Consider the following 18493-nt stretch of genomic DNA (forward strand, 5'->3'; position numbering starts at 1 on the left):
CCTTGTCCATCCCCCACCATCACCTTCCCCCTCCCTTCTCAATCCCCCCACCCTAACCTCTCCCCTCCCCCCTCCCCTCCCCTCCCTAACTCCTCGCACCCCCCCGCCCACGCCCTTCTCCGCCTTTAGCCTCCCTCTTCCTCCGCCCCTCACTGGCCTCCTCCTCCCCGGGGCTGCCGGGCCTCGGGACGTAACACTCCCGGCGACGTGACCGGGTCCGTGGCCATAGCAACCCTGCATGCAGCCAGAGCGGCCCCGCCCCGGCTAGGGGGGAGGGGCCGCCGTTACTCCGGAGCTGAGAGGAGGGGCTGGGCCGCGGCTCAGGGAGAGGAGCCTGGGGCCAGGCCAGGAGCATGGGAGTGAGGATGGAGAGCGGCAAAAGGAGGAGCCCAGGTAGCGCGGGGCCTGGCGCCCCCCGGCGGAGGGACGGGGTGGGCCTGCAGGGACTCGCCGAGGGCGAAACTGGGCGGGGGCGACCTCGGCTGCAGCAACACCTTCCGCACGGAGCTGTTAGTCACTGGCTGGGGGCGCGGGAGACCGGTCGCTCCCAGCAGCTATTGCTCTACCTGCTCCGATGGGGAGAGCTCCTAGCATGCATCGCTCCACCCTGATCCCCGGGGGCAGGGCCCTGGGGGGAGAGCTCCCAGCATGCATCGCTCCACCCTGACCCTGGGGGGCAGGCCCCTGGGGGGAGAGCTCCCAGCATGCATCGCTCCATCCTGATCCAGGGGGTAGCCCATAAGAACACCCATACTATGTTCAACCAATGATCCATCTAATCCAGTGTCCTGGCTTCTCACAATGGCCAATGCCATATGGTTCAGAGGGAATGAATAGAACAAGGTAATCATCAAATGATCCATCCCATCTTTCAGTCCCAGCTTCTGGCAGTCAGAGGCTTAATGAAACACAAAGCATGGGGTTGTGTCCTTGATCATTTTGGCTAATAGGCTCCATGAATTTATCTAAGGCTACATCTACGCTACAACTGGGATCGACTCTCTGAGATTGATCCACCAGCAGTCAATTTAGCGAGTCTAGTGAAGACCCGCCAAATCGACAACAGATCACTCTCCAGTTGACCCCTGTACTCTACTCCCAACGAGAAGAGTAAGGTAAGTTGATGGGAGAGTCGACCTAAGGTACGTCAATTCCAGCTACATTATTCACGTAGCTGAAGTTGCGTAGCGTAGGTCAACTTACTGTGGTAGTGTAGACATAACCTTATTCTTTTTTGAACCCAGTTATACTTCTGGGCTCCACAACATCCACTGGCAATGAGTTCCACAGATTGACTGTGTGTTGTGTGAAGCTTTGCTTCCTTGTTGTTTGTTTTTAAACTGCTGCCTATTAATTTCATTGGGTGACCCCTGGTTCCTGTGTTTTGTGAAGGGGACAATAGCATTTCCTTATTCACTTTCTCCACACCATTCATGATTTATCGTTATGATACTTCTATCATAGCCTCCATTTTAGTTGCCTCTTGTCCAGTCTGAACAGTCCCAGTCTTTATAATCTCTCCTAAGATGAAACTGTTCTATACCCCTAATAATTTTTGTTGCCCTTCTCTCTACCTTTTCCTATTCTAATCTATCTTTTTGTGTAGAGGTGACCAGCTCTGCATGCAGTATTCAAGGTGTTGGCATACCACGGATTTATATAGTGACATTATGATATTTTCAGTTTACAGTAAACGCTCATTAGTAGGGGAGTATGGGGAGTGTCATCTGACCGAAGGCATACAAAGAGTAAAGGATGTTTTGGAAGGGGAGGGGTAGCCACTTTGTGTGGGGGTTGGGAGAGGGTGGAGTAAGGAACACCAAGTTTGGAAGTGGAACCCTGGGTATGGCAGGGAGTCCCCAGTCACAAAATGGCTGAGTGAGCCCAGCTATCTGACTTCATGTTCCACCTTGGCGAGAGATATATGGCCAGAGATATATACCTCTTTTTCCAGATCATTTATTAATATGTTGAATAGCATTGGTCCCAGTACAGATCTCCCTGCTGTTTATGTCTCTTCATTTTGAAAACTGTCCGTTTATTTCTACCCTTTGCTTCCTGTCTTTTAACCAGTTACTGGTCTGTAAGAGGACCTTGCCTCTTATCCCATGACAACTTACTTTGCTTAGGAGTCTTAGGTGACGGATCTTGTCAAAAGCTTTCTCAAAGTTCAGGTACACTATATCCACTCAATCACACTTGTCCACATGTTTGTGTCCCTCCCCCTAATTCTAGTAGGTTCATGAAGCATGATTTCCTTTTACAAAGGCTGTTTGGATTCTTCTCCAGCAAATCACGTTCATCTATGTTTCTGTTAATTCTGTTCTTTACTATAGTTTCAAACACTGTCTGGTACAGAAATTAGACTTACCAGTCTGTAATTACCAGGATCACCTCTGGACCATTTTTGAAAAATTGGCATTACATTAGCTATCCTCCAGTCATTTAGTACAGAATCTGATTTAAGTGATAGGTTACATATCACAGTTGATAATTCTGCAATTTCATATTTGAGTTCCTTCAGAACATCTGGTCTTGGAAACTTATTACTGTTTAATTTATCAGTTTGTTGCAAAACCTCCTCTATGGATACCTCAATCTGGGACAACTCCTCAGATTTGTCACCTAAAAATAATGACTCAAGTATGAGAATTTCCCTCATGCTCTATGCAATAAAAACTGATGCAAAGATTTCATTTAGCTTTTCTATAACTTTTCCTTAGCACCTCAGTCATCCAGTGGCCCCTCTGATTTTTTTGGCAGGCCTCCTGCATCTGAAGTACCTAGAAAAACTAACAGCAATTTGTTTGTCTTTTGCTAGTTGCTCTTCAAATTCTTTTTTGGCCTGCCTAATTATACTTTTACACTTAGCTTGCCAGAGTTTATGGTCCTTTTTCTTTTCCTGAGAATTTGATTTCCAATATTTAAAGGATGTCTTTTCTCCTTTCATCACCTTTTTTACTCTGTTGTTTTGCCGTTGTGGCATTTTCTTGGTCCTCTTTTTTTTATTATTTGGGGTATACATTAATCTGAGCCTTATTGTGGAGTTTTTAGAAAGTTTCCATGCAACTTGCAGGCATTTCACTCTTGTGACTGTTCCTTCTAATTTCCATTTTATTAGCTTCCTTATTTTTGTGTAGTTCCCCTTTTTGAAGTTAAATGCAACTGTGGTAGAATTCTTTGGTTGATTCTTTTCCCCTCCAACAAGGATGTTAAATTTAATTACATTATGAAATGAGCTGTAGCCTACGAAAGCTTATGCTGAAATAAATTTGTTAGTCTCTGAGGTGCCACAAGTACTCCTGTTCTTTTTGCGGATACAGAGTAACATGGCTGCTACTCTGAAACCTGTCATTATGATCACTGTTACTGAGCAGTTCTGGAATATTCACCTCTTGGACCAGATCCTGTGTGCCGTGTAGGACTAAATCAAGAATTGCCTCTCCCCTTGTGGGTTCTAGTACTAACTGCTCCAAGGAGCAGTCATTCATGGCATCTAGAATTTTTATCTCTGCATATCATCCTAAGGTGACGTACCCAGTGAATAGCCTCTCTAATCTCCCTGAGCATTTCACAGTCACCATCACCATCCTGGTCAGGAGGCTGATAGTATATTCCTATTGCTATACTCTAATTATTCAAGCATGCAGTTCCTACCCATTGAGATTCTGTGGCACTGTGTGATTAATTTAAGATTTTTATTGTATTTGACTCTATGCTTTCATTCTTTTATTGTTCCACTCCCTCACCAGCACGACCCACTCTGTCATTCCTATATATTTTGTATCCTGGTATTACCATGTCTCATTGATTATCATCATTCCACCAAGTTTTTGTGATTCTTATTATAGCAATATCCTCATTTAATATCAAGCACTCAAATTCACCCATCTTAGTATTTAGACGTCCAGCATTCGTATACAAGCACTTATAAAATTTGTTAATATTTAGTTGTCTGCCTTCATGTGATGTAACTGTAAGAGACTTTTTTTCATTTGACTGTTTCTCTTCAGCTCCGACCTGTACTTTGTCACCTTCTGTCCTCTCCTTTTTATTAGGATATAGAGAATCCCCATAAATAAATCCTCCCCTAGGGGATGTCTCTGTCCAAACCATGTGGTCCCCACACTTATTGGCTTCACCCCAGCCTTAAGTTTAAAAACTTCTTTACAACCTTTTTAATTTTACATGCCAGCAGTCTGATTCCATTTTGGTTTAGGTGGAGCCCATCCTCCTGTATAGGTTCCTCTTTTCCCAAAAGTTATGGTGACCATATTTTTCAAAGCAAAAACAGCACATCCCCAGCCACTCACCCAAGGCTGCCCCCCAGCCCCTTGCTGTTGCCAGTTGGAACCCTGCCCCTACCCTGAGCCAGGCTGTTGCCCAGTTGCTGGAACCCTGTAGGGGGTCCACATGCTGGAATGCCGCTTTCCCCCACCCAGCCCCATCCCCATTCACCCCTCCACACCACATCCAACTTTTTTGACCAAAATGGTCATTTGTCCCATTTGCTCTTGCCAACTGATTAAGTCAGCAAGAGCAAATGGGACAAATGCCTCCTTTGGGGGGAAAAAAAGTTGGGACAGCTGAGACAGGGCTTAAAAAACGGGCTGTCACGTCCAAAAAGGGACTGTCCCGTCCAAAATGGGACTTATGGTCACCCTACTAAAAGGTTGCCCAGTTACTAAAATGCTCCTCCCTACACCATTATCTCATCCATGTGCTGAGACCTTCAGTTCTGCCTGTCAGAATGGCCCTGCATGTGCAACTGGAAGCATTTCAGAGAATGATATGAAGGTCCTGGACTTTAATCTCTTACCTCGCAGTCTAAATTTGGCCTTCAGGACCTCTCTCCTTCATTTCCTTATGTCATTGGTACCTACGTGTACCACAATCACCAGCTCTTCCCCAGCAATGCACGTAAGTCTCTCTAGCTGTCTTGAGAGATCTGCCACCTTCACATCCGGCAGGGAATTCACCAACCCAACTATTTATATTTCTAATAATTGAATCCCCCATTACTATTATTTGTCTCTTCCTAATAACTGGTGTCCCCTCCTCTGGAGGGGTATACTCAGTGCTAGATGATATCTTCAGTGGCAGAAGGGTCCCAACTGAGGGATTGTTGCCATCCAGTTCAGTTTGATGTTCTCTTTCCCGAGGCTAGCATCCTTGTTAATAGCACAGAGGCTGTCAGACAGTGGGACGGCTCTGTGTCTTGGAAAGTCTTGTCTGTGTACCTCTCTGTCTCCCTTAGCTCCCAGCATGCATCACTCCACCCAATCCCAGCATGCATCACTCCACCCATAAGAGGAGAGCTGTCAGCATGCGTCACTCAATCCTGATCCCATGGGGCAACTCCCTGGGGGGAGAGCTCCCAGAATGTACCACTCCACCGTAATCCCAGAGGAAAGCCCCCTGGGGAGAAGGCTACCAGTATGCCTTGCTCCACCCTGATCCCGTGGCACAGGCCCATAGGCAGAGAACTCCAGCATACCACACCCTAACATGATTTCATGGAGCTGAAGCATGTTGAAGGGATTTTGCCAGGTTGAATTCCAATCAGTATCAAAACAGAAGTTAAAAGTAGTTTCAGATAATACTATACTTTTCCCTGAGTTCCTTTGTCAATTTTTTTAGCTTTTCAATCACATTTTCCATTTTTTTTAAATGGCACAAAGGTCCACATGGATCAGATTGCAAAACAGAAACCCTAGTGATTGTAATGCATATAAGCAGCTAATGAAATGAAGCATTATGCATGTGCTTAACTCTATTCACTGTGATTAGTTCCGTTGACTGCAAAGGGACTACATCAGTACATAAAGTTAAGTATGCACATAAGTCTTTGCAGGATCAGGGCCTTAGGAGGTCTGCTTTATAATAATAATAAATGCACATGTGTGTTTTTAATGGTATCAAGTGCTAATATGGTAAAGATTTGAGTTTCTCACTAATAACCACAGTTTTCAGGGTTCAGACTCTCAGGGTATTTGAAATCAACATAATTTTATTTTTACCTAAAATTGTTATTAATAGTTTATGGTGGAAATAAAAATATAATTTGGATTCTGATTCAATGTTCTTGGCTTTAAGGTTTTTGGACAAGTTATAATTTAAAAATAAAAGGCTTTAGAGATTTTAAAATTATTCTTTGTATGGATTTAATCTGTTGTGTCCTGATCCTGCAAACATGTATGCACATGTGTAACTTTACTTCTGAGAATGGTCCCATTGGCATATATGGGACAAAACAAAGGAGTAAAGTTAAACACATCTGTGATTGCAGGATCAGGCCCTAGCTGTTTTTAAAATGCTCAGGATATTTTTAGGTCTAAAACAACAACAGTATGTGCTAATTTCCTAGCTATCTCTTGCGACAATTGTATAATGAGGGTAGTACTAATCCATGGCTGCTACGCTATTCAGCACCATGTTGAAGTGCCATAGTGATATACAAGTAAGTTTAAGTCAACAGGGATGGCATTACATTATCAGTGGTGTCAGTTCACATCTGTGGTGACGCTGACAAGATGATTTCTCTTTAGACATTGTTTTGCCATCAAAACCACAGTTTTAATGTGAGTTTTAATAGTGCTTAGAAAAATGAAATTCGGCGCAGAAAAATACTATCTGTGCCCAAGATTTTTAGTATTAAATTCTCTATAAGGTATTCTCAAACTGTTTTACCTGCAGATTACTCACTCAATATAAAGAAGATCCACTTACAGGCTCACTTCCTTCCCAAATGCTCCATCTCTTACTATTGGTTCTCAAAATATTTTTTCTGTGGGCCCATAAGGATTCTGTGGGTTTCTGGTTGTCCAGAGCTTCAACTGAGACTAAGGCCAGGTCTACACTGCGAATTTAAATCGGTTTAATGGCCGATATACCGATTTAACGCTGTACCCGTTCACACGACGTCGTCATTAATATCGAGTTAAACGGCTCCTTAAATCGATTTCTGAACTCCTCCAGACGAAAGGAGTAGCGCTAAATTCGGAAAGTGATGAACTCGGATTAAGGTGTTCGTGTGGGACGGAAATCGACATTATTGGCATCCTAGAGTATCCCACAGTGTCACACTTGACCCCGCTCTGGCCCAATCTCGAAACTGTTCGCAATGCGAGTGCCTGGTACGGAAAGCACCGGCTTTGATGACATTTCCTGCCTTTCCAGTGTCCACGCTCTGTCGACACGGTGTGGCGATGCAAGTTCAAATGCAAAAGTAGCTCCTGTTGACTTACGGGAGACACTAGATCTGTCGCTGTATGGTGAGAACAATCTGTTTTATCAAGAGCTCGTTAGAACAGGAAATGCCAAAGGCGTTTGAAAATAAACTCCGGATACATCATGAGTCGGGCTGGTGCAGTCGACCCAGCATGTTATTACTCAGCCGCTCAGCAGGAGCAAATTAGTTTTCCCAAGAAGACGTCGGGTGAGACTGAGCTGCCATTTGTAGTACTCAACGGGAATTAACAGCCAGAGACTCAAACGGATGCTCTGGAGGGAGGGGGTAATGAGGACTACAGCTACCAGTCTCCACAGCAGTCATTGAAAACCATTTGCATTCTTGGCTGACGCCCAATGTCTGTAGCTTAATACACGGTGTCTTGCGTGGTTCACGGAACAGTCGTCAGTCTCTTCCCCCCCCCAAGCACGTGAAAGAAAGTAAAAAAATAATTACTTGATACTGTAAATGTCACCCTCTGTTGTACTGAATGCTGCTTGGCAGAGAGTACGCGAGGTGTTGGACAACGGTCAGGATACCGTTTGTGATCTCAGGTCCATGATTGCTGTGCTGGCGTTTTGCTCAATGCACTCCGGGAAAAAAGGCGCCAAGGGTTTCTGTGCTTCACAAAGGGAGGGGTGAGGCTGTACCCAGCACCACCCGGGGCCAATGTTTTTCTGCCCCATCAGGCACTGTGGCTTCAACCCGGAAGTGGGAACTATGGGATAGCTGAGGAACAGCTACCCACAGTGCACCGCTCCTGAAATCGATGGTAGCTTTGGACCATGGACGCAAACAGTCGATTTTGTGATCCCACTGTGGACGCGCTAAACCGATTTTATTAGATCTGTTTTGTAATATCGGTTTAAGCAAATTCGAAATAATCGTGCAGTGTAGACGTACCCTAATAGTCTGTAAGATCTAGTCTTCCATCTGTGCAGTGGTATTTGCATGAGTTACTCCTGCTAGTGTGAGTGTAAAATACATTACAAGTATGGAAGAATTAGACCATTATATTTTAAATACAATTTTACACTTATTCCATATATCATATGGGACTTCTGTTCATGTCAATGTGAATTTTGGGCAGAGATCAAGCTTTAAAATAGTCATTGCCTTAGGTTATGTTATGTTATTTAGTGGTGTGGAATTCTTCAGGACCCTATGTGATGGAATGTCTTGGCACAGTTCAGACAAGGGTATGGCACCTTGCCCTATAAAAATGTAAAATATTGTTGTTGAAATACAGGGTATTGGGTTCTTTTTACACCTGAGATTAATTTGAAAAGAACATGGTTCACTTTTTAAAATTCCAGATACAGAATTAAACTCAACAGTTATTTACTGTACTGATCCCAGAAGCCAGTTAGGTTAGTCACAGATTCGTGTTTTTTATGGCCATATAAGGAACATAACTATCCAAACCAGCTTTATTATTTAAAGCTAGTCGTCTACATTTGGTTCTTTATCTTCCACTGCCTTTGCTTGGCACATTACTGAACAGTAATAAAATTGTAGGCTTATTGCTTATCAATGACGCACAAATGTGATGTTGTTCTGTTACAGCAACACAGAAGTCATCATTTAATTACCACAAGGATGTTGCTATGATATTTCTGTAATTTGAATGGGCTTCAAAGTGTATCAAACATAAATACTTCTTTTATTCACAAGCAACACCAGCCCTTTCAGTTTCTTCCCTCAGCGTAGATACTGACACTACTCTGATCTAACTATGAGCTGGAAGGGCATTCTGAGTATTTACATGCAAATATGACCACCTGTGCTGCTTGTGTATTTCTCTGTATAACACTTTGCTAACAAATAGGTTTTAAACTGGAGCAGGACTATCATATCCTAGGACTAGTCTGAGTTTTTCAGAAATCAAAATTGCCCCAAAATGTTCATTGACCGGTCAGGCAAGTGGAAGAATAATACATTCGTGATGTCTAAAGGGAAAAAGCAGTCAGAGGCTTAGAAGTAATGTTTGAAAGATAAAGGCACACTTTAGACATAGCCAGGAGAGTTTCCCATTTTGGGGGCAAGTATACCTTAGGCTTCTATTCAGCAAAACACTTGAGTGTATTTAATTTTAAGCATTTGAATAAGTGAAGTATATGAGTAGTTCCATTGAATTTCAAAGAAACTACTAGGGAGACAAGGTGGCCGAGGTAATATCTTTTAGTGGAATCAAGAAAACTACTGACGTACTGCATAGGCACAGCTGTGCCATTGTAAGCTTGCTAGTGTAGACATGACCTGAAAAGCAGTAGCTGGATTGACATAAGAATTCTTTTGTTGACCTAGAGCTGTCTACACAGGGACTTATGTCGGCTTAACTGTGTTGCTCAGGGGTGTGGATTTTTCACACTCTTGAGTGATGTAGTTATGCTGACCTAATTTTCTAGTGTAGATCAGGACTACACTACATGCTACAGTGGCACAGCTGCAGCGCTGTAGCTGTGCCACTATAGCGACTGTAATGTAAAGAAGCTGCTAAAGTATTAGGCTATGTCTAAACTGAAAATGCTACGGTATAGACTCCTCACTACAGCTATGGGAGGGGTTCTTCCTAATGACTTAGCACTATCTGCATCGGGAGTTAGGTCGGCATAGCTATGTTTCTGAGATATGGCTTTCCCACATCCATGAGAGACGTGGCTGTGCCAATGTAAGTTTCCATTGTAGACCAGCCCTTAGTGCTCCTCAGGGTGGATCTGATTTAAATCACTAGTCAGGAAGACTTGATTTAATCATGCATTTCTACATAAAAGTGCATTCTTGTTGGTTATAACCTTAGTACATATTCTTCACAACTCAGAGATAGATGTAGGTTTCATTTTTAGAAGGTACACGTTATACGTTTTTAAACACTGATTTATTTTGAAAATTTTTCAAATTAGTTTTACAGCTATATCAGAAAATGAATGAGTATTTGGTTATTTCATTTACCAAAGGTAATGGAAGCAGATATTTATGAAGTCATTGGGAGGTGAACTATCTCCAATTCAACAGGTTAATTATTAATATTAATATTTGGAGGATTTTTTTGCCATGCTGTATTAGGAGGAGAACATCACCAGACAGACATTTAAATTGTTTTATTTAACTAAAACAACAACGTTAAGTATTCTGGATTTTTTTCTTCAACTGCAAACATATAATATTTTAACAATACAAGCTTATGTCCCTCGCTTCCACATTTATCTCCAGACTTCTTCTTCTTGTCCAGATTTATTCTGCCCCCAACAATCTTCTATTCATTGAACTTTTTGAAACTTTGCACTTTTAGAGAGAGGTAAGGGATTGATGCTGTGTATACAAATTTGCAGAGGGACAATAAAGTTGAGGTCTGTTATTTTTCACATCTTTCTATCTATCTATCCATCTAAAAACATTTTTGTTGTTAACAAGAATGTTACCTCTGGAGACAGAAATCCACAGTTTGAGAACTGCAAAACTAAGCATCTCTGATGGTATCTTCTAGACTGAGCACTGAGTCCCATTGGGTAGGTAGAAAAATTAACCTAAATAATCTATACAGAAGCCCTGGAACTCCATAAGTTTGGTTCCCAATCCATGAACTATTGGAACTCATTTACAAAACTTTTCATAAACATTACATGAATATATTGTCTCATACTATAGTAGTTAGCATTTATAATCCCTATTCCATGATGAGATATCTTTGAGCCATAATGTATCTTAATTAAAACTATCATTAGATAGGTTTTTCCCCCCAAAAGCATTTTATCAAAAAAAACTGATTTAAATTAAAAAAATCTGATTTTTTTTTATTTATTTTTTTTTTTTTTAAATCATTGATTTTTTCCACCCTGGTCCTCCTACACATTGAGGTAGTAGTGCCAGTCCTGTAGAGCAGTCAAAAGAATGATTATGATTTACTGATGCTTTTGTCCCTGAAGCTATGTCTATACTGGCAGAGTTACATCGCTGGCAGTTACAGCACCACTCAGAGAGCACTGAAGGGAAACTGCTGTTGTGTGTTCACACTGTCAGCTGCCTGAGTAATAGCATCTTCCTGCTTGCGACACTTGCAGCATTTTTCGGAGCGGTGCACTCTGGGCACCTATCCCACAGAGCATCTCTTCCTCTTCTGCCGCTAAGAGTTGTGGGAAGGCAGAGGGAGTCCCGGGGCGTCTTGGGTCCTGTCCCAATGCCCCATGATGCCTTGCTTCACATCTCAGCAATCCTCTGTGCTTCCATCCGCATTTGGCACCCTCTTTCAACAGTTTGAATACTGTGTGCTCTGGCTCTTCGATCTGCAGGAATGGATCCCACACTGTTGACCAATATGCTGCTTGCTCTCAATAGCACATCACGAGTGGCAGTGGAGTTATTCCTTAAACCACAAAGGCAAGAGGAGTTTGACATTGATCTCGCCACGTGTAGTAGCTATGACACGAGATTGCTTGTGGCGTTCATGGAGGTGCTGACCACAGTGGAATGCTGCTTTTGGGCTCAGGAAACAAGCACTGAGTGGTGGCATCACATCATCATATATGTCTGGGCTGCAGAACTTTCGGATGAGGAAAGCCACATTCATGGGACTGTTTGATGAGCTCGCCCCAGCCCTGCGGCACAGGGATATGAGAATGAGAACTGCCCTGTCATTGGAGAAGTGCGTGGCGATTGGACTATGAAAGCTGGCTACTCCAGACTGCTACCGATTGATCACTAAACAGTTCAGAGTGGGAAAATCGACTGTTGGACTCTGGGCAATGTGCGTGACATTGTGGATGTCTTTGCACAGATGGGCTTCCCTAACTGGGGAGGGGGCGATAGATGGTACACACATTCCAGTTCTGGCACCAGACCACCTAGCCACCGAGTACATTAATCGGAAGGGGTATTTCTCTATGGTTCTCCAGGCACTTGTGGATCACTGTGGGCATTTCATAGACATTAATGCAGGCTGGTCGGGAAAAGTGCATGACACACGCATCTTTCAGAACACTGACCTGTTCAGGAAGCTGCAAGCAGGGACTTTCTTCCCAGACCAGAAGATCACCGTAGGGGAAGTTGAAATGTCCATTATGATCCTGGGAGATCCTGCCTACCCCTTAATGCCATGGCTTATGAAGACATACACCGGGAACCTTGACAGCAGCAAGGAATGATTCAACAACAGGCTGAGCAAGTACAGAATGACAGCTGTGTGTGCTTTTGGCCATTTAAAGTCCCGCTGGCGCTGCTTATATGGGAGGCTGGACCTGGCTAATTACAATATTCCTATTCTTATAGTTGCATGCTGTATGCTCCATAATATTTGTGAAGGGAAGGGTGAAAGCTTCACTCAGGGCTGGACCGCTGAGGCTCAGTGTCTGGAGACTGAATTTGAACAACCAGAGACTAGGCTATTAGAGGGGCGCAGCCCAGGGCCCTAAGGATCAGGGATGCCTCGAGGCAGCAATTTTAAGCTGAAAGTCACTAATATTTGTTGCTATGCTCGAGAGTGCAGTGCTTGTAATACTAGGAGATGATTAAGATTAGTGCATGTGATGCACTGTGAAGGTTTAAGAAAATTGCCTGTTGCTTTGAAGGGATCTGTTTGCTTTCAGTTAATGGAATAAAGATTGCTTTCAAACCAAAATAATTCTTTTATTAAAAAGCAACAACTGGAGGAGGGAGACAAACAGAAAAACACATCAGCACTATGGGGAATGGGGGAAGAGAGGGTCCTAGGAGGAGGGGCAGGTCCTGGGATGGTTAAAGATTTGGCTCTGTCCAGGTATCGTATGAAATCTTGTCCTTTGGAGTACAGTGCAGCAGGTACTGTACTTCAGCAGGGCCTAATTGCAGAGGGATGGGTGCTGAGTGCAGTGGGTACTGGGAGTCCTCAGTGCTGGACAGTGACAGGAGAGGAGTGGAATGTCGTGGGTACAGACTGCAGCCAGGAGGTTGATAGGAGAGTGTTGGTGGTGTCAGGGAGGCGCATTGGAAAGAGTTTTGCGACAGCAACTGCGGGGGAGGGCGGACACAGAGCTGCTTGGTTTGCAGTGCTAGTAGCGCCTGGAGTATGTCCGCTTGGTGCTCCCTAATGTTTAAGAGCCACTTCGTGGCTTCGTTCTGGTGTGCCGCGTTCTCCTTTTGGTCCCTCTTCTCACTGTCCCGCCACTCCTTCAATTCTTGTTTTTCAGCCACAAAGTGCATCATGACATCATGCAGAAAGTCCTCTTTAGTTCTTCGTAGCTGCCTTCTAATTCTGCGCAGTCATTCAGCTGGCAATAACAAAGAGGGAGGCTGAGCTTCCAAGGTCATCTCTCTGAAGCCAAAATGCAACACACTATTCAGATACCTGTCACTAACTGGCTGATCTCAGGCAAGCACATATGAGCCACAAGACCCCAAAAATTGTGAGTAACCACAGGGGCAGGAGAAATCAGTGTTCCAAGACCGTACTGTACACTGGGCATGTGGCTCTTGGGGAGAGTCAGCACTGTAGGAGGGGCCTTATAATCATTACTGTCTCCACATTTTCCACAGGATGTGATCATTATGGAGGATATCTCGCTGCTGAGAGTGAGCAGGGAATCAAGGGACGGTCTTCTCCAAGACTATGGTTTCCACCCTGGCCCTTATGCGGCTCACCTCTGTGCAGCAATGGTGTCCGTCCCCCTGCCCACAGTGATGGCAGAGTGGTGCGGGAAAGTTACCCTTAATGGGGCAAGAAACAAAGCAGCTCTGCCAAAAAACCTGCAGCAGCGAATTCCCCAGTATCTCCGTTAGAGTTTCGTGGAGATCTCTGAGGCAGAGTCCCGTGAAGTGAGGGAGTCAATCAACAGCCTGTTCCACCACTCAGACTAGGCATGCGGTGGTACATGCAGGGCCGGCTCCAGGCCCCAGCGCGCCAAGCGCGTGCTTGGGGCAGCAAGCCCAGAGGGGTGCTCTCCCAGTTACCAGGAGGGCAGCAGGCAGCTCCAGTGGACCTCCCACCCGCAGGACCAGCGGACCCTCCGCAGGGATGCCTGCGGGAGGTCCACCGGAGCCGCAGGGCTGGCGAGCGGCAGAGCGCCCCCCGCAGCATGCCGCCGTGCTTGGGACGGCAAAATGGCTAGAGCCGGTCCTGGGTACACGCATCATTCAGACACAAGCCTGCTTTCTACAACCCTCCTGCCCCCATCAACTCGCTTCAGTGATTCCCAAAATCAAAGCCACTTTCCAGGGACCTCCTCTCTTGTTTGTGCTTCACCAAGCTCTGACAGCTGTGACTGGCTAGCCTCCTCCAGGGTAGAGAAGAGCTCGTGGCTGCATGCATCTCTGACCTCCTAGTTGTCCTCTGCCTCTGGGTCCCCCTCCTCCTCCACATCCTCTTCCAAGATTTCCTCTTCCTGGCGCAGTCCACTCTCGACTGGCACGTGAGCCTCAGAAGTATCCACGCTGGCCTTCGCAGTGGAGGTGGGGTCGCCACCAAGTATCGCATCCAGTTCTTTGTAGAACCAGCAGCTCGTGGGCACAGCACTGAGAGCAGTGGTTTGCCTCCCATGCCTTTTGGTAGGCATTCCGCAGCTCCTTAACTTTGACCGTGCACTGCAGTGTGTCCCAGTCATAGCCCCTTTCTGTCATGCATCGTGAAATCTGTCTGTAGGTATCCAAATTCCTGCAGCTGGCGTGCAGCTGGGACTGGACGGCCTCCTCTCCCCAAATGCTGATAAGCAAGTTACACTGGCAAGTTTCTGCACAGTAAAGCAGCTTTTTGCACTCAAACTGCAGACGTGTACACACTGCCAAGCCACTTTGTGTGCAGAAACTCCTCGGTTGCAGTGCTGAAAAAACCCATCTCAACGAGAGTCGTAAGGCTGTTTGTGCAGAGGCTCCAGCACTCTATATTGCCAATGTAGACACTTGATTGCTTTCTGTGCTGTAATTGGCCTCTGGAGCTGTCCCATAATGCCTTAGGTAACTGCTCTGCTCATTGTTTTGAATTTAGCTGCCTTGGAGACATGTGCCCCTCCCTTTCAGAGCACCGTTTCAGACAACCATTGTGTGCTGTGCTGATCTGCTCCAGGACTAAAAGCAAACCAAACCACTAATGTGAAATGCTCATGCTGTTAAAAACAGAGGCAGGTGTCTGTGGTGTATGTGTGTGTGAGAGAGAGAGAGAGAGAGAGATTCCTGTGCAGAGACCCCAGGGAGGGAGACCAGGGCTGATGTCAATGTTTCCCCCTGCCTCAGGACTGTTTCCTACCGCTGTCTGAACTTACAAGACAGCATGCTGACACACTCTTCGTCCCCCAGAACACACTGTCTCTCTCCCCCGCTTCATATACACACACACACACTACCTGTCACGCACAGTCCCCCTCCCCACACATACACACTTCAGTTGAAAAGCAGCTGGCAATGTAGTAGGATGCCCATGGGACAATGGAATTGGGAAACCTGCATCATGTGACACTGTGCCTGCTGCATGAGGCATTGAAAGCCCTTCCCATAGCACCCTGCAGACAGGTACACAGTGGGATATCTACCACAATACACTGCTGTCTTTTTCAGTATGAGAGCTGCTAATGTGGATGCGTCCCAGCATCACAAGGAGCACAGTGTGGTCATGCAACAGCTGTTCATTAATTCCAGCGTTTTAATAAAAGTGGTATAACTTGTGGCGCCAAAACTTGCCAGTGTAGACATAGCCTAAGATGCTTAGATCCACTGCTTTAAACATAGAACACAGCTACCCACTGAACTTTTCTGAGCATTCAGATTCAGTTACCTTTTAAACTAATTTATTTTTTCCTATTTAGTTTCCGTTAATAAATAAACCACTGATTGACACAGCAGCACTTTCTGCAATTGTCACAAAGCAAGAGCAACAGTGCTTCATCCATAACTTCCCCAGTCAGCAAACTGAAACTTTTAATTAGGAAAAAAATTGTAATGAATTTTTTCAAGATTTGCTTTTGGTGTCCTTTGGTTTGAGTCAGTTTAACACAAGATTATTTCATTCATTACATTACTTTCTAATCAATCAATCAGGGTTTTTTTGGATAGTGTTATTTTGCTTTTTGTTTGGGATTTTTTTTAACTGTAAAACATAAATGTCTTTCAGTTTACATTGTTTATGCAATGTGTTTGTAGGTTATTTGTCCTGGAGCACTGAGAAAACTGGCACACTGTTGGGCATTAATAGTAGACCTTAAAGAAGAGCTTCCTGCATGTAATTCAGCCTGCCTATTAATAGTACATATTTAGTTAATGGACTGTATAGCGTTACCCCATCGTACCTATGGCAGACACTAATATCTGTTGTAGGAAGCATGTCACTTTCATAACATTCCAATTTTACACCCAAATGTAGTTGATTACATGCAAAATTCAAACACAGCAAAATTGGAATTTCATTTTAAATGCATATTATTGAATTTTTTTTGGAATTTAATATGTTCTTTTCAAAAAGTCTAGGAAATTACAAGAACTCTCATCCAGCAAACACCGCTCATCTCATATTAAATTATAAAGTTAACTGCATTAAAGTCAGATTAATGATCAAATCTTTGTCCCATCAAAGTCAATGGGAGTTTTGTCATTGACTTCACTGAGACCAGAACTTGGTCCAGTATGCTTGAATTCAGTTTGCATAAACAGAAAAAATCATAGTTAAGACCACTATGTGCTCAATTTTGCCTTTATGATTTTAAAAAATAGTTTTTGTAGCTTCAAAAGTACGTACAGGCTCTTTTCAGTTTGCATCCCATATGGCAGCCACAAACAAGCCCAATACCTAATTTTCAAATGAAATTGAGCTTTTTCAAATCTGTCATTGCATCTAGCTGGCTCTTAAAGTGAATGACTCCAAAATGGTATGTAGGAGTTGAATAATCCCTCAGGAAACCACAAAACCTTGCAGATTTCTTCCATGCATGTACCCCATGTTTTTCTAAATAATAAAGTGATATCATCATGCTAGTATAAGTGGAAATGGTAAACTCCTGGGCTAACATCTTACTTACTAAGGCCATTCCTACACTACCACTTACATTGATAAAGCTTTTGTCTCTCAGGGGTGTGAAAAAACACCCCCTCTGGGCAACATAAATGTTGCCAGCATAAGCGCTCTTGTACACTGCACCATGTCAGTGGGAGAGTGTCTCATGCCTACATAGCTACCGCCACTCATTGAGCTGGTTTTATTTTGTTGACGGGAGAACTCTCTCCCCTCAGCATTATGCAGCTATACAAGCGCTCTTACAAGGGCACAGCTCTATTGATACAGACATGGCCCAAGTTTCAGGCCAATACAGAATTTTGTGGACAATTTATAAATCCTATTATAGGGCCTGAGTTTGAAATTCTGACATTATTATATATTATAATTATTGTAGTAATCAGGTATAGGTTACTCTGTCCCTTCAGCATTCCTTCTCAAAAACAGATTCAGGGCCAAATTCTTTCCACTTTATTCATGCAAGTAGTCCGATTGAAGACCTTGGGATTGGGAATGTGAAGGCTCAGCCCTAGGTTTGTGAGGTCCTGTGCAAGATGCTTGAGAAGAGGTTGGGTTGGTCTGTTAGAATTCTGTAATCTCTCTTTCATACAGGAGGTAGAAGGAAAGGATTTTGACAGCTGGTAGATGATGATGGATCAAAATGTAATTGTAGATGGGAATCATCCAGCGAGGGTGTCTCTGGAGAGATCCCACTGGGATCTGTTCTTGGCCCAGTGCCATTCAATATCTTTATCCATGTTGTGGAAGGAAATATAAAATCATTTCTGGTAAGGTTTTCAGGTGGAATAATAATTGGTGGAATGGCAAATAATAATTGTGGGGACAGGTAAGTTATATAGAGAGATCTGGGTTGCATGGTAACCTCACTTGAACAAATTTGCATTTTAATACAGCCAAATATAAGGTCATATATACATGTAGGAACAAAGAGTGTGGTCAGACATGGGATGGTGGACTGTATTTTGGAAATCAGACATTCAGGAAAGAATGTTGGGATCATTTTGGATTATCATCTGTACATAATTTCTGAGTGCACTGTGCAGGCTAAGGGAGCGAATTAAACCTTTGAATAGGTAAACAGGGGAGTATCAAATAGAAGCAGCAATGTATTATTTACTAGTGCATATGGCATTAATGTCAAGTATCAGAGGGATAGCCGTGTTAGTCTGGATCTGTAAAGGCAGCAGAGAATCCTGTGGCACCTTATAGACTAAGGCCATGGCTACACTGGCACTTTACAGCGCTGCAACTGGGGTGTGAAAAAACACCCCCCTGAGCGCTGCAAGATGCAGCGC

General features: G+C 44.0%; 1 protein-coding gene across 5 annotated transcripts in view; it reads left to right on the forward strand.

The window, feature by feature from the left end:
• Positions 1–254: 254 nt before the first annotated feature.
• Positions 255–18493, forward strand: part of SPATA7 (spermatogenesis associated 7) — an 87109-nt gene continuing 68870 nt past the window's right edge. For all 5 annotated transcript variants that reach the window (XM_032774216.1, XM_032774219.1, XM_032774218.1 and 2 more), the window contains exon 1: positions 255–393. In XM_032774216.1, coding sequence (XP_032630107.1) covers positions 354–393 — 40 coding nt within the window. In that variant the 5' untranslated portion in view covers positions 255–353. The remainder of the gene's footprint in view (positions 394–18493) is intronic.

The sequence above is a fragment of the Chelonoidis abingdonii genome, chromosome 4, assembly GCF_003597395.2.
Source record: "Chelonoidis abingdonii isolate Lonesome George chromosome 4, CheloAbing_2.0, whole genome shotgun sequence".
In the NCBI taxonomy this organism is placed as follows: domain Eukaryota; kingdom Metazoa; phylum Chordata; order Testudines; family Testudinidae; genus Chelonoidis; species Chelonoidis abingdonii.